This window comes from Micromys minutus (assembly GCF_963924665.1).
Source record: "Micromys minutus genome assembly, chromosome: 9".
Lineage (NCBI taxonomy): Eukaryota > Metazoa > Chordata > Mammalia > Rodentia > Muridae > Micromys > Micromys minutus.
Genome location: NC_137978.1, coordinates 20110386 through 20134825, shown reverse-complemented (window position 1 = coordinate 20134825; position 24440 = coordinate 20110386). Strand labels below are relative to the sequence as shown.

Sequence of the window (24440 nt, the reverse complement as noted above, 5' to 3'; positions counted from 1 at the left end):
TGAGAGATTAAAGAATTTGATAACAGTATAAATCTCATTTCCCTAAATTTTCATTTTTCTCAATCTTACTTTTCTAGAATTTCAGTGTTACTAGAAATTGGGGATAATTTTGAAAATGAAAGCCAATACTACATATAAAATGTATGTTTAAGAGACGCTACACTCAGATGAGAGAAAACAGTTTAGGTAGCTGTATTTTGTTCTTTATTATTATGTATCTGTTAATTAAGAACAATCAACCTCAGTAACTTTTGCTTTTTAATTTTCTTTGTTTTCTAATTCGTACCAGTATCATTATCTCATTTCCAGTTAAATGTTTCTTTTAGACTCTAATATTTCATTTTGACATCTCATTAAAAATGGGCTCAAGCCCAGAAAATATGATCCTGTCATATTGTATAATATATGGCATGGTTTATAAAACAATAGAAACTTGTTTCTTAACAATTTAGAATAATTTCTCACTTTTTAGATTAGAAAAGGGCAGCGAGTTCACGTGGCGATGTGTGTGGCTGTGTGCAGCGGCGCTCAGTGTTTCCATGGCGCTCTTGGGAAAAGCGGTTGGAGCTTTAACTTGCGTGCCTCTGACAGGCTTTCTTCACTCCATTTTTCATGCTAAAGAAGTCTGCAGACATCCTTAGCTCACATCATTATTGCACATCAGTGGTTCTAATTAGCTAAACAGAAGTTTGTCTCCGTCATTGATCATCATCAACCTCTTGACAGTGTTTTGTTTTTTTCTTTTTTTGATCCTTTTAAAATGTCTTGTACATATGTAGACTCTGTGTTAATTAAATTATCTGCATAAGTTGGTGATCTTATAAACAGTCTTTTTTTTTTTACACTGTAACTTCTATGTAACAAGTGCTGTGTACTTATTTCAGAGTGCTCTGCTAAGAACATTTTATTGTATTGTAAACATTAATTATCCTGTGCCACAAGAAAAGTTCTATTTCCATTAATATCTTGAGTTGTCATTTTCTTTCATTTCAAAGTTATAGTAAACTTTAGATCTCTTTTGTTACAAAATATTTCACTAAGGTATGGCTTTCAACTTTGTATAATATATAAAGATATATGATATATATTGTATAGCTGAAGTATTATATTACTTGGTTTCTTTATAGCCATGTGAATGATTGTTACTGAGGTAGAATTTAGTGTGTATCTGAAGTACTTGAAATCTTGTGTCTTATAGTCTAGCTGTAACAAAATACCAGACTCATGTTGTTCAAACAGACAAAAATCAGTGTTATTTTTTTACTGTTTTTGAGTTAGCAGATCCAAACATATGGTGCAAGCAAGAATGCTGCCTTTCTCGGTGGCAACCTTTATGTATGCTCAAAAGTTTTTGAGGAGAGATTATCACTTTAGTGTCTTTCTTACAGCTAGTATAATAATCACACACACACACACACACACACACACACACACACACACACACAAATTGCTCTGCCTTTCTGACTACCACTAATGGGCACATCTTGGCAGTCTGCTTGCTTTTTCTAAGACAATAGAATTCCTTGGAAGGACTGTGGCAGTCTATATTTGACCTTTAATTTTCTCCCAGGTGACATTCTTACTTGCCACTCTTCCCTAATTCTCATGAGGATTACTAGGGACACAAACATTACTGAGCCCAGCCATCAGGAAGAACTTTGGTCTACTTTAACATGTGTAGCATTTGACTCAGGCGATTGATTATTCTGGCCTAGAAGCTCTTCACTCACTCGCCACTGTTGATGCATCTGCTGTGTTGCTGGCTTGTGTTGTCATTCACTCTCCTCCCTTCTCCCCTATTCTACTAATCTGGGAACAATGAGAAATGTTGAGGTAGTTCAGGATTCATTCATCACACTTGTTTATTCAAAATTACTGTTTAGAAATACTGCCTACTCATATTGCTTTTTGCTGGGTGAAGAATTTTTTGAAGCTATACATTAAATATACATATACTAGGAAAATATGATATTACAAAAATTGAGTATATTTCTGTGGTACCTGCTACCAAAGATAGGCAAAAATAAAAGCAAAAACAAAAACCAAACCCACAAAACCAACCAGTCAACCAGCAAACAAACAAACAAACAACCCACAAACTAAACAGAAAAAAACAACAACCAAAAGAAAAACCAAACTAAAATTAATCCTCACACAATAATCTATATTATGTGATGTCTTGTGTGAAAACAACGTAAAAATATTCATGTTCATCAGAACAACCCTGAAGAGAATATTATAAACAATGCTTCAGGCTTGAGAAGAATAAACATAGGAGACTCCAGAAAGAAATACAAAGAACCACTGAGAACAAAAACAGCAAAAAACAAACAAAAAACCAAAAAATAAAAACCAAGAAAAAGACGGCAAGCAACACACACCTTTACATATTTCTTTAATTTTAGCATTCTTGGTCTCAATTTCGAACCAAATGACATAGGCTGACTGGTCATTCAACTGAGGAAATGAAATCCATCTTGTTGTTTGTTTACAAGAAACTTATCTCAGCTTTGAAGGTGGATATCTTCTTTAAGAGCAAGGATGGAAAAGTCTTCCAAGCAGGGATCAGGAAGCAAGCAGGCTTGTATCCTTTTTAATTACTTTTAAGTCTGAAGAGATAAAAGAAGAGTAATTTATTCTAATCAAAGGAAAATCTAATCAAGAAAATATTACCATATAAAACATATATGCACCAAATTCTAGAGTACCTAGTTTCATAAAAAGTGTACTACTAGAATTAAAGACATATATTAACACCAAACAAAAGGTGATAACACCTCACTTTCTCTAATAGAAGTGTCATGTGGACAAAGTATAAGCAGGAGACTTGAAATAGAAATGACATCTGACACCACATGGACCTGTCTCAGCTACAGAATATTGCACCAAACACTAAGGACTACACACTGTACTCAGAGCCTTGAAACTGACCAAACCCTTCTGCTGTGAGTTTATCTGTGTCAGTTCCTGCACTAGCAGTGCTTAATAATAGTGATTTGATACCCCATTAGTTAGTGTGCTAGACACGGCTTCCTTTTTCTTTATTTTTAAATTATTTTGTCGAATATCTCTCTATCTACGAGAACTACTTAATTATAAAACATTCTCAGCAAAGTTGTCTTGAAAATGCTGCTCCTTCACCCAAGTCTTGCAAGTCCTGCAATGTTAGGGGCTATGTTAGAGTTCCCCCATGAAACACAATCCTTTGTTCTGACTGATGTAATATTTTTAATGTCATCATTTTCTTGGTAGTGTTGTGGGTGGGTTCCTCATTAATATTGTTCAGATTACTGATTTATTTTTGTTTCTGGTTTATAGAAAATTTAATAAATGAGTAAAACTGATCTTATTAACATAAACATGTTATATAGATTGAAGATAAAAATATACAGTTGCCTTACCCAGTATTGAATACTACATGCTACAATCCTAACCTGCTGATAAGATGTGTCCACTAGGTAGCATCAAGATTAAATTATGCCTTACACATTATTCTCTACACCGAGAAACGAAACTCTTTCTAGAAATGAAATTGTCACAGTTGTCAGCAGTGCTAAGTTGCTGTCACTTGCCATATGGTTTCTGATTAATTCTGAAAGAGCTGTTGACACAAGACAATTTAATTATTTATAGTCTTAAACCATGTTTATTAGTAGGATGTGGATGCGTGAAGGAATGTCTATGTGCTGGGATTGTGGTAGAGCACTTGCTTGCACATATGAGCTCCTGGGTTTGATGCTTAGCATTAGGAAACTAACAGTAGGAAAACTAATAGGAATAACTAAAAATTATGACTAATAGACTCTTTCTTTTGTTTCTAGAGAAAAACAGAAATCTGAAGCCAAAGACAGAAAAGTTCTGGAAATTTTACAAGTCAAAGACACTAAAATACAAGAATTGGAGCAGGTTGTATTCAAATAAGAATATCAAACCTTTTATTTATTTGAGGTTGTAGATCTTTCAAATTACTTGGAGTTTCTGTTATAATATTCAGTACACATATCAGGGTTGCTGTGTGAAAGCATTGTTTTGAAATGCCTGTAGCCAGTCTTGCATTATTATACCATGTTATTTCCTTCTATTGCCTTCTAAAGCTATCAGATATATATCATTCATATTCTTAACAATGTGTCATTATTTTCAAACTGGTATTTATTATTCATTGTTTTATTGTATTTTTATTATTGTTACATTTTTAGTTATGTGTTTCTGATAGATACATTTTACATGGCTGTAGTTATAGGAAAGTTTCACAATAATTGGTACTACTGTATTTTATTTTTTAAAAAATTTACATTATTGAATTTATGCACTCCTTTTACATATAACTAAAATCACACAATTAAACAAAATTTACATGTCCTTTGCATCTACTTGTATAATCAGAATATTATTACCACAGTAATGTGTATGCTCTCCCTATACCACAGAACTCCATCAAATGAACCTGTTCATCACACATTGAAACCATCCCATTCCACCTTGTTTCCAGTGTCTCCTCTCTAGTCATTTTGCAAAATACAGCTGCTAGTTCATCTCCAAGAGTTCCTACAATCTTAGTACTAGCATCACTCAGAGCACCAAGTTCAAAGTCTCTTCTGAGAAAGAATCAGTTTAAACTATCATCAGCACCTAGAAAAAAATTTAAAAATAGAAAGAGAAAGAAAATTATAGACTTGCAATATACAGTAGCACAGAGTAAACATCCCTGTGCCAAAATATAGGGATGAGGCATAGAAAGGAGGGATGTGCCCACAGCAAGACAAAAATAAGTAGGGAATACAGTAAGTCCTGAAGCTCCATTCTTGCCATATGGGGCACCTGATGGTGTGATCTGGGCCCCGATCTGGTCCCTTGCCATTTGCAGTCCACACTGGCTTTCTGTGTGTAGCTTTCCCTAGGCACATAGTATGCATTTCTGGCATCTGTACCTTCTTAAGGTCCACACCGAGTTTTTGTTTTTATTCTCAGAGAGTCATGCATTGTTCTTTCCAGGCTCTTTGGAGGCTGTCTTAGTTAGGGTTTTAATGCTATGACAGACACCATGACCAAAGCAAGTCTTATAAAGGACAATATTTAATTGGGGATCTTATTGGTTCTAAAGGTTAGTCCATTATCATCATGGCACAAAACATAGCAGCAACCAGGCAAGCATGGTGCTAGAGGAGCTGAGAGTTCTACATCTTGTTCAGAAGACAAACAGGAGAAGACTGACACCCTTAGGCAGCTGGGGGAAGCTTTCAAAGCCCACCCAACAAGGTGACACCAATTCCAACAAGGACATACCTCCTAATAGTATCACTCCATGGGCCAAGCATTCAAACACCTGAGTCTATAGGGGCCAACCCTAATCAGTTCACTACAGAGGGAAAGTGAGGTTGCTATACAAAGGTTGGCTTCCTAGCCCTTCCTTCAAAATTTGGGTGAGCAACTGCATGACTCCATGATTTTTGGATTCTATATATGTGCAAAACAATACTATCTGAGCAATGTTAGACATGTCTTCATCTTAAGCAATTGTTGTGACTCCTTATGTCATGGATGTAGCAACCTCTGAGTACCGAAATGACTAGTAATTCAGGGAAGCTGTTCCTGAAGCAGACCTGTCCAAGCAGACTGCCACAGTTCTTATCCCAAATCTGTGTGTTTTAAATGAGTTAAGACCTCTGCATTCCTGATCTGAATTTGGTGGAGCTGAGCTAATTCCTGGGGTACTACCTGTCTTCCCCTCTTGTCTAGTTGCAATGTGAAAGAGCCCTCTTGTTTTTGGTCTTTATCCACAGATTCCTGGGCCCCATTTTTCACCATGCTCATTTAGTGGGCAAACTGTAATGCTTCAAATCTGTGTGCTCTCAATTCTTTCTGTAAGCCTGACTGAGCAATACCAATAACTATCCAACACCCTCTGCTGGGTGTCTTTGAGACAGATGTTCTTCACCAGCTTAGTTAGTTTGCCACTTTCAACATAGCTTTTCCAAAGTTTCAGGACACAGACAAACTAAACTCCCCATGTGAATACAACACAGATGCCCTCTGTTCAAATTCCCACTTGGGTCCTTTTCTTCCCATGACACATCCTGAGCACTGTCCACTTTAATTTAGCATCTGATCTGAGTTCTTGCCAAACTGCTTACAACACTGTAGGTTTTCTGTGGTCTTGTTGTCTGACAGAGTTTTTCCTAGGAAGATGCAACAGCACATGTCTACTCAACTCAGATAGGCAGCCCATGACAGACCAAAATATGGATAACACCAAAGCCATGCTGGTCACCAGTGAGCTTTATCAGGGTTATTTACAGGAATAATGGCAAGGGACTACTTACAGGAATAGAAACGGCTCAAAGATAGCTACCTACAACACCAATGCTCACGCCAGCATAGAGGACTGCTCATAAATGCTAGAAACCTGGAGAACATTGCCCAGCCTGTAGGCAGCTCAGTAGAAGCATGAGAGTGTCCTTTTCAGGTGACTCAGTTGGTCTGAGTCCTTTCTAGTCAGCCTGGTCTTTGTCTCCATTTTCACTTCTTCCAGGATGCTCTGTTGATATCTGCTTCTTCTTTGCAGCCTGGCTTGTCTGGGAGTCTTCTCTGCAACTTGGGTTTTTAAAGATTGACATGTAGAGTCTTTGTTTACTCTTGGTGGTGATGGTGGTGGTTTTGGTGATGATGGTGTTAGGTATTGAATATGGTCAGTTTTAGGGATTTCCTGAAGTTACTCTGACCTGTTTACCTTCTGTTTTATGGAGCTGCCCTACAGGATAGTGTTTAATGTAGGAAGGAACTCCTTATAGGAAAGTCAACATCTCTAATCTGCCTTCTCAGTGCGACAGGCAGTGTGTAAATCTTATAGTTCATGTCTCCACACTTGTTCATATTTCTCCTACATACCAGTTTCAAACAGTTCTGCCACATGACCACAGAAATAGCTCTATTCCTAGAACCTATTTTCTAAGCTTTCTTGTTACTCTGACAAATAATTGACTAGAACATCTTAAGGGCAGAAATGTTCACCTTGGTTCAGTTTTGGGAATTTTGGCCCATTTTGGCAAGGAGGATGTTTTGGACATATAGATCACCTTGTGGCCAGGAGGGTGAGAGAGAATACCAGTGCTGGCTCCTTTTAGTTGGTTCTCTTTGATTCCATCTGGGTCTCCAAAAGACAGAGCTGGTCCATCCACCTTCAAGGTGGATCCCCTACCTCAAAATGCCTCAGGAACATCGCTTGTTAATGTGTTTTATTTGCTTCCTAGGTACTTCTCCATTCAATCAAGTTGATAATCAGGATTAACAGAAATTATTAAAACCATATTTGCTTTCATAAATGACCTTATATTTCCTACTTATCTTTACTAGAGACAGTTCATTGGCCCACTTTGTTTTGGCCTATTAAATATAAATTCTATGAGTTTATTTTCTTACAAAATTGATTTAATTAAATAGAAAAGAATATTATATGATTTTTTATTTTTTGTGCCACATGCCTTTTTTAATTTATTTTTTAAAGCTTAGTATGTTTCCCTTCTTACTGGCATCAGAATGAACTATTCTCTAATCAACTTCTGGCATTAGAGAAAACATATAAAAGTATGTGTTCCTCCTCCCTATCCATACCTGGGGCCTCCTGGAGCTTTGGAATCTCAAACTTTCCAACAGTAGCCAGTCATTACCTTTAGACCTATAAGACTCTTCTGCCTCCTACTGGCTCCTGTGGAGCTCTTGCTCTGGTTTTCACTCAAAAATCTATTTTGTCTGTGTTTCTTCTCTGTCTCCTCATTTTGGAAAAATATTGATTTACCCAGAGTCCTTGGTTCTCTGATGAATTTAAGAATTGTGAATTTTCTTTGTGTTTAGGCTTTTTTTTTTTTTGTGCTCCTACAGTCCTTGCCCTAACTTCCTCATTAGGGTCCCCAAGCTCAGTCCAATGTTTGGCTGTGCACATCTGCATCTGTATTGGTCAGCAAGCACTTCTTGGCATCAGCAATAGTGTCTGGGTTTGGTGTCAGAAGATGGGATGAATCAAAGGGAGAGAGGGATGGGGTGGGGCGGGGAGATGAGGGATTGGGAAAGAGGGGTCCAGTTCAGATATGGGAGGAGATGGGGGAGAAGTACAGAAGGTCAGGGATTTGAAAGTAGGTGTGTAGGTAGGGGAGGGGGAAACTGGGAGTAGCCATTAGAAAGTCCCAGATCCCAGGAACCTAGGACGTTCCCAGGACCCAACAGGGAGGACATTAGCCAAAATTCCCAACAAAGGGGAAAGAGAACCTGTAGAGACCATATCCAGTGGATAGGCATGGCCCCGAGTTGAGGGATGGGCCACCCACCCAACGCAAAAATATTAATCCAGAATTCCTCCTGTCAAAAGGAAATTCAGGAATAAAGAGTAGAGCCAAAACTTAAGGACAGGCCACCCAGAGACTGTCCCATTCCCACTGAAGAATTTCCACACACATCCTAATTGCTATTTGCATGTAGCACCAGGTGTTTTTTAAACTGGACACTGGTTGGCTCATGCCTGTCAGCACTTGAATGATGAGTAGAAAGCTGTAGGAAAACCAGGTACACTGGAACTATTAGATGAGAAAGTAGGGAAAACCTTAGAACACATAGGCACAGGAGAAAATTTCCTGAACAGAACACCAATGGCTCAAGCTCTAAGGTCAAAGATTAACAAATGGGACTTAATGAGATTGCAAAGTTTCTGTAAGGCTAAGGACATCGTCAAGAAAACAAAACGGCAGCCAACAGAATGAGAAAAGATCTTTACCAACTCCACATCAGATAGAGGCCTAATAGCCAAGATATACAAAGAACTCAAAAAGCTAGACACCAGAGAATCAAACAACCCTATTAAAAAATGGGGTACAGAGCTAAGCAAAACGTTCTCAATTGAGGAATGTGGAATGGCTGAGAAACATCTAAGGAAGTGCTCGACATCCTTAGCTATCAGGGAAATGCAAATCAAAACAACTCTGAGATTCCACCTCACACCAGTCAGATTGGCCAAGATCCAAAACTCAGATGACAGCAGATGTTGGCGAGGTTTCGGAGAAAGAGGAACACTTCTCCACTGTTGATGGGTTGTAAACTGATACAACCACTCTGGAAATCAGTCTGGTGATTCCTCAGAAAACTGGACATAGTACTACCTGAAGATCCAGCTATCCCACTTCTGGGCATATACCCCAGAGACACTCCAATATACAACAAAGATATATGCACCACAATGTTCATAGCAGCTCTATTTATAATAGCCAGAAGCTGGAAAGAACCCAGATGTCCTTCAGTAGATGAATGGATACAAAAATTGTGGTACATTTACACAATGGAGTACTATTCAGCTATCAGAAACAATGACTTAACCAAATTCTTAAGAAAATGGCTGCATCTAGAGAATATCATCCTGAGTGAGATAACCCAGTCACAAAAGAACAGACATAATATGCAGCCACTGATAGTGGTATGCTAACCTCAGAGGCTCGGACTGCCCCAGAAAAAACTCACAGACTGTGTGAAGTTCAAGAAAAAAACAAAATAAAACAAACAAACAAACAAACAAAAAAACATTGTGCTCAGTCCTTACACACCAAGAAAACTTTGACTGATTCTGGGTTACATCCTGTTTTGCGTGTACTTTTACTCATTGTAACTAGTAAGACCTTAATGCAGAGTGTCAAACTTAAAAAAAAAAAAGAAAAGAAAGCCAAGCATTGACAAAAATGTATTTGTATACATTTATGCAAAAATGTTTAATTTTTTCTTTTATCTTTGTTTTTAAAATAAAGTTTAAAAAATATTAATACTAAATTTTTGTTGATACTCTTAGATTTTAAGTTGTCTATTGCTAACATGTAGAGCACATTTTACCTTTGACTATTAATATTGTATCTTTTGACTTTTTAAAATTTATTTGTTCTTTTAATATTTGGAGGGTTTTGATTTACATGTACTTTATGCTCATTGTGACTAGTGAGATTTTGATGCATACTATCAAACCTTTGAAAAAATCAAGTACTCACAAAAATATATTAATATAGTTCTATGCCAAAATGCTTTTAAAAATCTGTACATGTATCTCTGTTTTTTTAAATAAAGTTGTAAGAAAAAAAATAAAGTCATGTATAACAATCTGAAAAAAAACAAAGATAAATGTACAGATTTTAAGCATTTTTGCATAAAAGTATATGAATATATTTTGGCCAGTGGTTGCTTTTTTGAAGGTTTCATGGTGTGCATTGAAATCTTACTAGTTACAATGAATATAGAGTACATGTAAAACAAGATGTACCTGGAAATGGTCAAAGTTTCCTTGGTGTGTAAAAATTAATCATAATGATTTTTCATTTATTTTTTTTAGCCTTTGTTTTTCTTGAACTTCATATAGTCTGTGAGTTGTACTTTCAAAAATAAAAACATTATTTAAATTTAATGAATATTTAAACATAGAATAATTATACATAAAAGTCTTTAAAATTTGAATAGGCTATTCTCTGAAATCCACTGTGTGCAAATGCATGTGTATACAATAAAAGAAAGTGCAAGAATAACCTTTAAAAAGAAAAAAAAAAGAAAGCTGTAGGAATTCTAGAAAGGCAGGAAGGAATCTGCTGATAGCAGATATAGCAGCTCAAGAAGCTTCATAGGCTAGGGCTGCAGTGGCTGTGGTGGCAGCTATGGCGGTGGCACGTATGCAGACCACTGAAGTGGTGATGGGAATCCCGTGTCTGTGGCAACTGAGAAGTCGTGGTTGTCCAAGGGCAGATGCTGCATTAGGGACAGTTGTGCTGCTTCAGCTACAGAAGTGGCAGGTGTGTCCTTCCATCTACCACACATCTAACGCTCCATTGTTAGACTCCAGTTGCTGCCTGTCTCCAGAGCAGCAGGAACTGTCAGCAGGGATGTGAGCTGCATTAGTGTCCACGCAGACTTCTGAAAAATCAGCAACCAAACTAACCCATGTCCAAGAAAAGCAAATGTAAGCAAAAATTTCCACAAAACTCAGTTGGCTAAGAAATAAAGATAAAAGAAGGAAAGTTTCCCCAATAAGAATCCACTGGCTGATTGCAGCTGTGCCACTACTAACTGTGAAATGCATTATGCTGTGAGCTCTTTTCTTCATTATAGGAGACAACATGACTTCCCATAACCTAGCTTACTGCAGTTAGTCAAGTGCTGATTGCTCCTTAGCCCCGTGTCTCTCCTCCTACCTTCTAGGAAACGGAGACTGGAATGCTGGTTTCAGTTGTGTTCCTTTCCTTACCCCTCTCCCTCTGCGAGTTACCACTGTGTGAGTTGTAGTGGCTTCACTACGCTCTGTGTTGTTAAGGCTCTGATTTTTATTTAGAAAGTGGTCCATAGTTAGAAGATTCACTGTACTCCAGCACTGTCTAGGTTTTAGGCTGCATGCTGTTCCTAATTTATGCTTATTCTATAGGCTTCTCTTGACCATGACTTCAATTATTCATTTCTTGGCGTGTCCATAATAAATTATTTGTTTCAGACATACTTTGTCTTGTTGCCCTTTATGCTTTATGGTTCCTCTGAGTTCTGCTTGCTATTTTGGTATGAACTTATGTCAGACTATTAGAAATTTACTGTACCTAGAAAGATTTGCTGCAAAGTTTCACAAAGCTTAATTTTAAAATTGATCATAGCTTCATTACCTGTATTTTTATTTAAATTAGATTTTTTCATTGGGAAATATTTTTAATATTTCAAAATTGTAAAAGTTTTAGAGTTTATCAGCCTTCTGTGAGAAATTTACCTTTGTGTAAAACCGCTGATCATGTAGTAGAATATCACATGTCCTTTGAGCTGGCCAGTAACCAACCTTTGTGTTTTTACTTACAAATTCCATCTGTGCCTGTTTTTGCATCTCACTAACTCATACAAATGCCGGACTTTAAACAGTGAGTTTCTCACAGATGTGTTGCTTTTCGTGTCCTTTATGTTGTCAGTCCCTCGTAATGTCTAGCTCTCTGCCAAGAGAGACCTTGGTATGTACCCCTTTCAGGGTTTGAACCGATTCCAGAATAGATGAAGGCTACTCTTAATTCTCTTACTGCTTTTGAAGGATAGGCCTATAAGTGTTTTTAATTCTGAAGATATTTAAAGCTTATCATCTTCAAATGTATAGTTCTTATGGATATTGGTTTTTCTGCTAAGAATTTGTGCATATCTTTTGGTATTTTCTATTTTGTTTCATTGTTTCCAAACAGTTGGTTTGATGACTAAGTGGATCTAATAAACTAGTCTTAGATAGTACGTACTCTTGCTGCTAAAATTTCTTCCTGGGGGAGCCATAAGCAATGTTCATTGCAACTCCTAAAGTTCTAGTGATAAGTTAAGGCAGAGTTTTACCAAACAAAGTTTATTATGGGGAGCCAATGAGTCCTTTGGTCTTCTTTATAGACATTGGGGAGTTTTAAGTACAGGGGTGTGGCTATTCCTCCCCCAGAAGACTGTACCTGCAGAGTTTTTACCTAGCAGACACAGTGGCTTTTTTTTTTATGTCTACACAGATGGAATTCCCCCCTTTAGTTTTTCCTGACTTATATACTGAGCTCCTTCCTGAGGCCAAGTGCAAGTAAGGCAGAGTTGTGCTTAAGAGGAAGGCCTCTCGATCCTCTCCAAACCTCCATGGGGAGGTTGGGGCAGTCAGCAAGCCCGGCTGGGATAGTCATGTCACAAGCAGGCTCTGCTGACCACTCCAAGCTGGCAGTTCCTGCGCTTATAGAATAGCCATACACAATGTATAGATTGAAAAAACTCTACTTCAAAAGTCTCCTCTTCATGTGCATGTGGAAACATGATGAAGAGTGTTCTAACTGCATTGTCTGTGTTCATCTTTCCATTAAAGCCGAACCGTATAGTATAGTGAGACAAAGTAGATATGTCATAGTGTGTTCAGAATGGAGCCATGTTTTCTATCAGAGTAATTAGATTACAACTATATTCATCCACATGGATGAATCTGGGAGAAAATATTGAGCAAAAATAGCAAATATACAAAACATGTATAGTATGATTTAATATGAATGATGTTAAATATAAGGCAGACTATATAACTTATTAAATGTTTGTTTTTCTTTAAACTAAAAAGAGACAAGAAAACAAACAAGACATGGCCTGGCAGTTTGGGAGTTAGAGGATGAGAGACCTACAGGGAAGTCAAAGATGCTGCGATGCTGCAGAATTTATTTGGGTTGGTGTGTAGTTATTTGGGTTAGTTTTAGGTGTATTCAGTATTTACAAACTTCTAACAGAAGTAAAATAAAACCAGTATTCAACAGTATAGCTCCCCTACCCCAGTGGAGCACAGGTGCTAACTTTACGTCATTCCTCACATTTAACTACCAATCATTTTAACTTTGAATCTTGAATCTTGCTTTAGTTTTCATCTATAACCTCCAGTGTTTTGAGAGGGCTTAATAAGGCATAGATACTAAAATATGAGATAATTAGATATTCAGGGATCTAAGCATCTGTGCTTTACAGAGATAGAATAAAGGCTAGTTTCCATTGAGATTTCTATTTAAAGAAAAAACAAAGCCAGACACAGTGGCATAGACCTATAATTTCTACTGTAGGAAGGCTAAGGGAAGATGATGGCCACAAACTTGAGCCCACCCTGGCCTACTTAGTGAGTTCCATGCCAGCTAGGACTGTAGAAGGATACTCTGCCTAAGACAGAGAACCAGATAAACAAATAAATAAATGACTGAACATCAACAACAAAGTCCCAGTACTGTTGCTGTTGTTGTAGTCATTGGACCTGTTTCTGAGTTGCAGATAAATGCTGACACTGTGCATCTATGTTGTAGGCATCAAATAAGCATGAGGCTGGAGGGCAAGTACCTGAATTAAGGGGAAGGATGGAGATAGTACAGAAGCCAGAGATAGGCAGGAAGGGTGGAGTAGCAGGAAGGGTAGAGTAGTAGGAAGGATGGAGTAGCAGAAAGGGTAGAATAGAAGGAAGGGTAGAGTAGCAGGAAGGGTAGAGTAGCAAGAAGGATAGAGTAGTAGGAAGGGTGGAGTATCAGGAAGTGTAGAGTAGCAGGAAGGGTACAGTAGCAGGAAGGGTGGAGTAGCAGGAAGGGTGGAGTAGCAGGAAGGGTAGAGTAGCAGAGTGTGGGTTTTGGTTACTGAGTGCTGGGTTGAAGTGACAGCCTACAGTCCAGCAGAAGTGTGTTGCAGAATGTTACAGATCTGAAATTTGTTACCAGGATAGGGTCAGGGCTGATGCTGTCTTATACAGTGTCACAGAGAGGCACAGTGAACAGAAATGATACAGTGTCTGAGTGAAAAGTTATAAAGAGAAGTTAATAATTGATATCTAAGCTTTTCACCAATTAGGGATAGAGTAACCATCTAGCTAGTGTGCACAATATTTAGCTAAAGTGACTATAATCTTAGTATTTTGTCTGCAGAACAAAGTACTTTGGTACCTTACTTTGCCCATTTCATTTTTTTGAAGTGATTCATCCATACACAGAACCACTGTTGTTTTTCTAGAGCTGTTTCCTAAATATTACTCAGTAAGCGAATAATTATATCTTACTTTAGCTATATATGTTTTCCTTATTAGAGTTTTATATAAAATTTTGGATGTTTTTTTCTTTCTGTACATTTAATTGTTTGTTTTCAGTGTGTTTTTAGTATTCAGCATTACATTTTTAATGTGTTTTTTATCTTAAACTAATAAATAGATGCCATTCCTGCACATTTGAGGGGGAAGTCCATGGATATGGCGCTGGAACTGAGCACTGTGGTGCTGGGCTTTACTGTGAAAGCCTGTTGGTCCTATCAGTGACAACTAAAACAAAAAGCTTAGGAAATAAGTTTTTTTTAAAATTTTTTTTGGACATGCTAGCTTACAATTCGTTTAAATCTTTTTCATAGACTGAATCAGCACTAAAACAGGAAATACATGACCTTGTAAAACTGAAGACTCTGGCTGATGAAGAAAATGCTTTCTTGAGGAATGAATTCAGTGATTTACAGAAGAAATTTAAAGATAAAAGCCAAGAAGTTAAGGTGTGTTGCCTTGTGCATGGCTCCACAGTACCTTTGCTTTGAAGTCCCCCTTGAAGGGCTGATAGCCCCTGTGGCACAGAAAGTGACAAGCTTGCCAGAAAATTGCCTTAGGCCTTGCTGTACCAGTTTTCTCACATGCAAAAACTCTGATAAAGATGCTTTAAAGCTAAGACTCAGAGCTTCATAACTTACAGATAAATAGTTAATGATGGAAATGGAGCTAAGAAAGTAGGAGTGTGAATATGTGGCTTCTTGTAATTAGATTCTGATGGGACTGGCATTATTAATTGATAAAACCCAGGTCTGGAAGGATATGTCTGTGTGGGTCTCAAAAATAGCTGGGGACAGCATCAAAGGCAGCTTGATCAATTAATGGGCTCTTTGCAAATGTGTACTCATCAAAGCTGTCACCCAGTGAAAAAATATGACCCATGCACCTGCATGAAAAGAGGGCCGATAAAGTACACAGGTGACCTTGGCCATCAAATATGGAAGAAGCTGCTGTGAGGGTGAAACTGCACAGTTTATATTTGCTGATTAGTTCTCACCTTTTTTATTTCTTGTTTATCGGCCCGTATGGTCCTGTTCTACAGGATGCCAAGGAGTGTGTACACAGTAAAGAAGAACAAAACAGATTGCTTATAAAAAAGCTGGAGGAGGAAAACGAGAGATTACGTGCACGCTGCACTGACCTGCTAAATGACCTGGAGAAACTGAGGAACCAGGAAGCATACTGGAGAAAAGAGAAACACAGTGCGGATGCAAAACTGAAGGTATAGGACAGACCTGAGCCCGTGCTGCCGCTCTGGGTCCCACTTCTTATGGGAAGCTTACGTGTTTTTCTTTAAATAACAAGTTATCTATGCAGATCCACCAGTAGGGACCAGCATTAATTTATATTCTTTCACTTAAGACCCATAGCTTTTTAAATATTGATGTTGCAAAGCAGGAAACTGACTTCAAATAGTTATCCTAAAATGTAATCATTAAAAAATAAAGGCTATTGCTTTTGAAATAAAGTATGTTTTGAAAAATATACTTAGAACCATTGGCTTGGGTTTTTTAAATTAAGGCTTACTTCTTAAAATGGGACTAGAATGTGCAATACATTTTGGAGACTCTTTTCTACTTCCTTTAAAATCAACATTTAAAAACACCCACAAAACACTTAAAATACTTATGATTCTATGATAATGTTTTCTTTTGATTTAGGGAGAGAATGAAGTTTCTTTACAAGATAAAACTCTTTAATATTCTCTATATTATTCTCCCATCCATTTTGAGCACCATTTAAGAATATAACATTTTTTGTCATATTTTCTTTGTGTTGAGAGTTTTGTTAATTTATTTTCACATTAAATTTCAAATTTGTCTTTTATCATGTATTTTATTGAAAGGGACAGAGACAAATAAGGCTAGTGAATGTGAAAGTCTGTGTGTGCATGCCGAAGGAGCACCTCAGTGCACCTATGCATGTGTTCATCGAGTATGTCCTGTGTGTGTGTGTGTGTGTGTCTGTGTGTGTGTGTGTGTGTGTGTGTGTGTTTGCATGTTTGTAAGTGTGCAGACTTATGTATGAATATTCATTATGGGAGAGAGATAAGCTGGAGTGTGGATCTATCAAGTGCAAGTTTGATACAGTTCAGTGACTTAGTGAACCAGTGAGCCATTGGGGTAATTGTATCTTGATATGTTTGTTGTAATTTTATTATTTTTTTGTAAAGTTAAACCTTCAGTAATTTGATGGTTTTATGAGGTTAAATTATGCTGTGTTGTGCTCCATTACAATTACTTGATTATTAGGTTATTGTTTGAAATGTTTGTGTCATTTAAATTATTAGTTCTCCGGTTTGCTCTTGCTTTTTGTTGAACAACAGTTTTCATTTTTGTCCCTTGAATATAATTAATTGGACTTTAGAACTTTGTGAATTGATAAGAATCTGTGTTTAATCTCCTTCCTTAATGTTCTTGGTTAAAGAATACCTCATAAGATTTAATAATTTATTTATTTGAAATTTATTCTCTTTCTTCAAATATCCATGAGTGTATCGGGTTGTTTATAGACTGATTGAATGAAGCTTTGCAGTTTTGTAATTTAAATAAGGTCTATTTTCTCCTTCTGCTTCTCCTTCCCCTTCCCCCTCTCCCTCCCCTCCTCCTCCTCCTCCTCCTCCTTCTCCTCCTCCTCCTCCTCCTCCTCTTCCTCCTCCTCCTCTTCCTCCTCCTCCTCCTCCCTTTTCTTCTCTTTGGTAAGTCATGAAATGAAGCCTTTATATGTTTCTTCACTAAGATATAATACTAAGAACTATTTGCTAGTAAATAACATTGAGAAACAAATGTTAACATGTTTAATTTAAAATTTAATTTTGAGGGAATTGTTATTCTACTAGGCACAAATTTGAAACTATCACATTATATAATATTCTAAATTCTTTTGCTTTGCTCTTATCAATATGTGCATGGGCCTCAAAATAAACCCTATCACAGATAAGGAAAAAATACTAATTTCTCTCCTGTGTACAAATTTATTTTAATTGTCTTGGACCAAGTTATAGTGAGATTTTTTTTAGGTTATATGATAACTGCTTTTATGCCTTTGAATAAATTTCCTGATTCTGTTCTAAATAGCTATGTATCAGTTTTTTGCTTTTGTTTTTTTAATTCTAAATATTTTTGCTCACCCTATTGTCTGTGTTTTTGACTGTAGTTAGCCCAGTGACAATTGTGAAATCGTATCTCATTACTTCTTTGGGCCTTATTCTGGTTTTTTTAGTAATGGCGATTGAACCTAGAGCTCTGTGTGTGGGAAGCAAATGTACTACCATTGAGCTATAACCCCAGTTCTCATCCTGGTTTTAGTTTGTGTCATGATAATGATATGAGCATCTTTCCTGGGTTAGTGGCTATTTGCATATCTTTGTAGAATTGTCTGTGCAAATGCACTGGATGTAAGTCCCTCAGCAGAAAAACAATTCCACACTGGTTTTTGGACTAATTGTACTTCCTTATTTTTTTAAATAGTAAGTAGAGTAACAACAACAAAAATTATCTTGTTATATTGTCCCAGGTTGGTTCTGTGCTTTAGCTTCTCTCAGCTGGGTCTGTCCACACACACTGGTACAAGCTAATGGTGCTCCTTTAAACACAAAGGACATTCTCATTTTTTATGACACTTGTCTACTTTAATTTTATTGTTGCTCATTTTTTTGGATGGTATCAGAAACCAATTTATAATCAAAGATCATAAGATTGGATCCTATCTGCTGATTTATTTTTAATTGTATATTTTCTTTACTCACATTTCAAATGTTATTTCCTTTCCCATTTCCTCCTCTGGAATCCCTATATCCCATCCCCCTTCTACATCTCTGTGAGAGTGGTCCCCGGCCCCCCCACTCCCTCCAACTTCCCCACTCTGGCATTCTTCTACACTAGGAAAATGAGCCTTCACAGAACCAAGGACCTCTCCTTTCACTGATGCTCAACAATGCCATCCTTTGGTACAGATGCAGCTGGAGCCATGGGTCCCTCCATGTGTACTCTTTGGTTGGTGATTTAGTCACTGGAAGCTCTAGGGGGTTTGTTTGGTTGATATAGTTGTTCTTCCTATGGGGTTGAAAATCCCTTCTGCACCTTCAGTCCTTTCTCTAACTCCTCCATTGGGGACCCTGTTCTTAGTCCAATGGTTGTTTGAAAGCATCCGACTCTGTATATCTCAGGCTCTGGCAGAGACTCTCAGGAGACAGCTATAACAGACTCCTGTCAACATGCACTTCTTGGCATCAACAATATTGTCTGGGTTTGGTAACTGTATATAGGATGGATACCCAGGTGGGGCAGTCTTTGGCTGACCTTTCCTCTAGTCTCTGCTCCATACTTTGTCTCTGTATTTCCTCCTGTGATTATTTTGTTCCCTGATCTAAGACAAGATCCACTCTTTGGTCTTCCAACTTCTTGAGCTACATATGGTCTGTGGATTGTACCTTGGATATTATGAGCTTTTGGGCTAATATCTACTTATCAGTGAGCACATACCATGTGTGTTTTATTTTGTGATTGGGTTACCTCACTCGGGATGATATTTTTTAGTTCCATCCATTTGCCTAATAATTTCATGAAGTCATTGTTTTTAATAGCTGAGTAGTACTCCATTGTGTAAATGTACCACATCTTCTGTATCCATTCCTCTGTTGTAGGACATCTGGGTTTTTTCCAGTTTCAGGTAGTATTATGTCCAATTTTCTGAGGAACTGCCAGACTGATTTCCAGAGTAGTTGTACCAGCTTGCAATCCCACCAACAATGGAGGAGTGTTCTTTCTCCATATCCTCTTCAGCATCTGAGGTCACCTGAGTTTTTATATCTCAGCCATTCTGACTGGTGTAAGGTGGAATCTCAGGGTTGTTTTGATTTGTATTTTCCTGATGACTAGGGATGTTGAACATTCCTTTAGGTGCTTCTCACTCAATCCATATTCCCCAGTTGAGAATTCTTTGTTTAGCTCTGTACCCCATTTTAAATAGGATTATTTGATTCTCTATAGTCTAGCTTTCTGAGTTTTTAGTATATATTGGATATTAGACCTCTATCAGATGTAGAATTGGTAAAGATCCTTTCCCAATCTGTAGGCTGCCGTTTTGTCTTCTTAACAATGTTCTTAACCTTAATGAAGCTTTTTATGAGGTCTCTTTTGTCGGTTCTTGATCTTAGAGCATAAGCCATTGTTGTTCTGTTCAGGAATTTTTCCCCTATGCCTATGTGTTCTAAGTTCATCCCCACTTTCTCTTCTAATAGTTTCAGTATACCTGGTTTTAGGTGGAGATGTTTGATCCACTTGGTTGTGAGCTTTGTATAAGGAGATAGGAAAGGATCGATTTGCATTCTTCTACATGCTGAGTGCCAGTTGAACCAGCACCATTTACTGAAGAGACTGTACTTTTTCTATTGAATGTTTTTAGCTTCTTTGTCAAAGATCAAGTGACCATAGGTGTGTGGGTTCATTTCTGTGTCAACAATTCTGTTCCATTGATCTACCTGCCTGTCTCTGTACCAATACCATGCAATTTTTATTACAATTGCTTTCTAATGTAGCTTGAGATCAGGGATGGTGATTCCCCCAGAAGTGTTTTTATTCTTGAGAATAGATTTCACTGTTTTAGGTTTTTTGTTATTCCAGATGAATTTGCAAATTGATTTTTCCAACTCTATGAAGAATTGAGTTGGTATTTTGATGGGGATTGCATTGAATCTGTAGATTACCCATGGCAAGGTGGCCATTTTTACAATGTTGATCCTGCCAACTCATAAGCATGGGAGATCTTGCCATCTTCTGATATCTTCAATTTCCTTCTTTAGAGTCTTGAAGTTCTTGTCATACAGATCCTTCACTCACTTGGTTAGGGTCACACCAAGGTATTTTATATCATTTGTGACTATTGTGAAGGGTGTAAATTCCGTAATTTTTTTCTCAGCCTGTTTATCCATTGCATAGAGTAGGGCGGTTGATTTGAGTTAATTTCATTAACAGCCACTTTGCTGAACTTGTTTATTAGTTGTAAAAGTTCTCTGGTGGAAGTTTAGGAGTTACTTAAGTAAAATACCATATCATCTGCAAATAGTGATATTTTGACTTCTTCCTTTTCCATGTGAATCCCTTTGACTTTTTTGTTGTCTAATTGCTCTGGCCAGGACTTCCAGCACTATATTGAAAAGGTAGGGGGACAGTGGGATTGTTTCAAGTTTCTCTCCATTTAGTTTGATATTGACTACTGGTTTGCTGTATATTGCTTTTACTATGTTAAAATATGGACCATGGATTTCTGATCTTTCTAAGACTTTTATCTTGAAGGGGTGTTGAATTTTGTTGAATGCTTTCTCAGCATCAAATGAGATGATCATGTGCCTTTTTTCTTTGAGTTTGTTTATATGGTTGATTAAGTTGATGGATTTCTGTATGTTGAACCATCTCTGTGTCCCTGGGATAAAGCCTGCTTAGTCCTGGTGGGTGATTGTTTTGATGTGTTCTTGGATTCGGTTTGCAAAAATTTTATTGAATATTTTTGCATCTTTGTTCATGAGAGAAATTGGTCTGAAGTTCTCTTTCTTTGTAGTGTCTTTGTGTGGTTTAGGTATGGAGCATAATTGTGGCTTCGACGAATGAGTTGGGTAGTGTTCCTTCTGTTTCTATTTTGTGAAATAGTTTAGAGAGTATAGGTATTAGGTCTTCTATGAAGGTCTGATAGAATTCTCCACTAAATACATCTGGTCTTTGACTTTTTTTGGTTGGGAGGCTTTTGATGACTGCTTCTATTTCTTTAGGTGTTATGGGACTGTTTAGATGGTTTATCTGATTCTAATTTAACTTTGGTGTCTGGTATCTGTCTAGAAAATTTTCCATTTCCTCCTCCAGATTTTCCAGTTTTGTTGAGTATTGGCTATTGTAGTAGGATCTGATGATTTCCTGAATTTTTTTAGTTTCTGTTGTTACGTCTCCCCTTTCATTTTTGATTTTGTTAATTTGGATATTCTCTTTTTGCCCTCTAGCTAGTCTGGCTAAGGGCTTATCGATCTTGTTGATTTTCTTAAAAAACCTGCTCTTGGTTTTGTTGATTCTTTCTATAGTTCTTTTTGTCTGTATTTGCTTGATTTCTGCTCTGCATTTGATTATTTCCTACCATCTACCCCTCTTAGGTGTAGCTGCTTCTTTTTGTCCTAGGGCTTTCAGCTGTGCTGTCAAGCTTCTTGTGTATGCTCTCTCCAGTTTCTTTTTGGAGGCACTCAGAGCTATGAGTTTTCCTCTCAATATTTCTTTCATTGCATCCCATAAGTTTGGGTATGTAGTGGTGTCCTTTTTGTTAAATTCTAAAAAAATCCTTGATTTCTTTCTTTATTTCATTCTTGACCATGTTATCTTCCAGTAGAGCATTGTTCAGCTTTCATGTGTATGTGGGCTTTTGATTGTTTTTGTTGTTATTAAAGACAAGTTTTAGTCCATGGTGATCTGATAGGATGCATGGGAGTATTTCAATCTTCTTATGTGTGTTGAGGCCTGTTTTGTGACTGACTATATATGGTCAGTTTTGGAGAAGGTACTGTGAGGTGCTGAGAAGAAAGTATATTTTGTTTTTGGATGAAATGTCCTATTGATGTTTGTTACTTCCAGTTGGTTCATAACCTCTGCTAGTTTTACTGTGTCTCTGTTCAGTTTCTGTCTCCATGATCTATCCATTGATGAGAGTAGGGTGTTGAAGTTTCCCACTTTTATTGTGTGTGGTGTAATGTATGCTTTGAGCTTTAATTGGATTTCTTTTATAAATGTGGGTGCCCTTGAATTTGGAGCATAGATTTTCAAGATTGAGAGTTCATCTTGACTGATTTTTCCTATCATGAGTAAAAATTGTCCTTCCTTATTTTTTTGATAACTTTTGGTTAAAAATCTATTTTATTTGTTATTAGAAAAGCTATTACAACCTGTTTCCTGGGCCCATTTGTTTGGAAGTTTTTTTTTTTTTTTCCCTCAGCATTTTACTCTGAGGTAGCATCTGTCTTTATCTCTGAGAAAATCCTGAATCCTGTTTATGTATCCAGTCTGATAGTCTATGTCTTTTTATTGGGGAATTGAGTCCATTGATGTTAAGAGAAATTATGGAATAGTGATTTTTGTTTCCTGTTATTTTTGTTGTCAGAGGTAGACTTATATTTGTGTGTTTCTTCTTTTGGTTTCTTTCCTTTTTTTTTTTTTTTTTTTTTTTTTTGTTTTGTTTTTGCTTTCCCTTGGGTGTAGTTTCCTTTCTTGTGTTGTATTTTTCCATTTATCATCCTTTGTAGGGCTGGATTTGTGGACAGATATTGTGTAAATTTGGTTTGATCTTCTAGTTTTCATAGTCTCTGTTGAGAAGTCTAGTGTAATTCTGATTGGTCTGCCTTTATATGTTACTTGTCTTTTTTCCCTTACAGCTTTTAGGATTCTTTGTTTGGAATATTTGGTGTTTTGACTATTATGTGTTGGGAGGAGTTTCTTTTTTTTTTCCAATTTATTTGGAGTTCTGTAGGCTTCCTGTATGTTCATGGTCATTTCGTTCTTAAGGACAGGGAAGTTTTCGTCTATGATTTTGTTGAAGATATTTACTGTGTCTTTTAGTTGATATTCTTTGCCCTCTTCTACACCAATTATCCTTGGGTTTGGTCTTCTCATTGTGTCCTGGATCTCCTGGAAATTTTGGGTTAGGAGCTTTATGGTTTCCTCATCTTCTCTGACTTTTTTTTTTTTTTTTTTTTTTTTTTTTGGTCTGTTTTCTATGTTGCCTTTGGCCTCTGAGATTCTCTCTTCCATCTCTTGTAGTCTGTTGGCGATGCTTGCATCTGTGACTCCTGATTTCATTTTTTGGTTTTTCATCTTCAGGGTTGTCTCATTTTGTGTTTCCTTTATTGTTTCTATTTCTGTTTTCAATTCTTTTATCTGTTTGGTTGTGTTTTCTTGTAGTTCTTTGAGTGATTTTTCCTGGTTCTTCTGTAATTGTTTAAGGGAATCATTAATGCTCTTCTCCAAGATGTCTGTCATCATCATGATGTATGATTTCAAATCTAAGTCCTGTTTTTCTGGTGTGTTTGGTAATCCAATACTTGCTGTGATGGGAGAGCTGGGTTCTGATGTTGCCAGGTTGTCATGATTTCATTGCTAACGTTCTTTCACTTTCATCTTGCCATCTTGTTATCTGTGATTATAGGTTATCTTGTTGTCTGCATGCCTGTGGATCTGAGGGCCCATGGGCTCAGGAAGTAAATTTCTTCTGGGTGTTTGGCTCTTTGTAGGCAGGCAGTGAGTTCTGATTGCAGTGACATTTTCTGTTTCTGTGGGCTCAGGTGGGAGAGCACTTGCAAGGCTTTTCTGACGGCTCAGCTGGGTGCAGATGGGTTCTGAGTCTTCTGCTTAGGATGGAAAGCTTTCCTGCAGCTCTTCTGAGCTCCCAGGGACCTGTGCACAGGCGGGTTGCCTGTCTCTGTGCAAGTGTGCTGGGTTTGGCCTTGGGTCAGAAGTGTGCATCCCTGTTCAGTCCTGCTTCTTGAACCACGAGAGTTCTGTGCAGCCTTTCCCTGAGGTGGTATGTGGGCAGAAGTTGACTCACTATTTTGCTTAGGATGGAATAATTCCTGCTGTTCTGAGCTCCCAGGGATCTGTGCACAGTCATCCTGCCCATCCCAGTGCAAGTGGGCCAGGTCTGGCCTCTGTTGTTTTACTGAAATGTATAAATGATAGTGTTTTCTGCTTTCATCCCAGTGCTTCCTGGTTTTATTGATTATTTATTTCTAGGTGGTTTGGGCTAGATTGGTCAGCGTAAGTTCTCAGATGTTGCTTTTCAGAGTTTGAGCTTGGACAGGTGACATACTCAGCTTGTGTTCCTGCTGTAT

General features: G+C 37.5%; 1 protein-coding gene across 1 annotated transcript in view; it reads left to right on the top strand.

The window, feature by feature from the left end:
• The window catches only part of CNTLN (centlein), a gene marked incomplete at its 5' end in the record, with an annotated part of 250033 nt that overhangs the window by 41800 nt on the left and 183793 nt on the right, over positions 1 to 24440 (top strand). The window contains 3 exons of the mRNA XM_080921559.1: positions 3822 to 3906; positions 14899 to 15033; positions 15627 to 15806. Coding sequence (XP_080777685.1) covers positions 3822 to 3906; positions 14899 to 15033; positions 15627 to 15806 — 400 coding nt within the window. The remainder of the gene's footprint in view (positions 1 to 3821; positions 3907 to 14898; positions 15034 to 15626; positions 15807 to 24440) is intronic.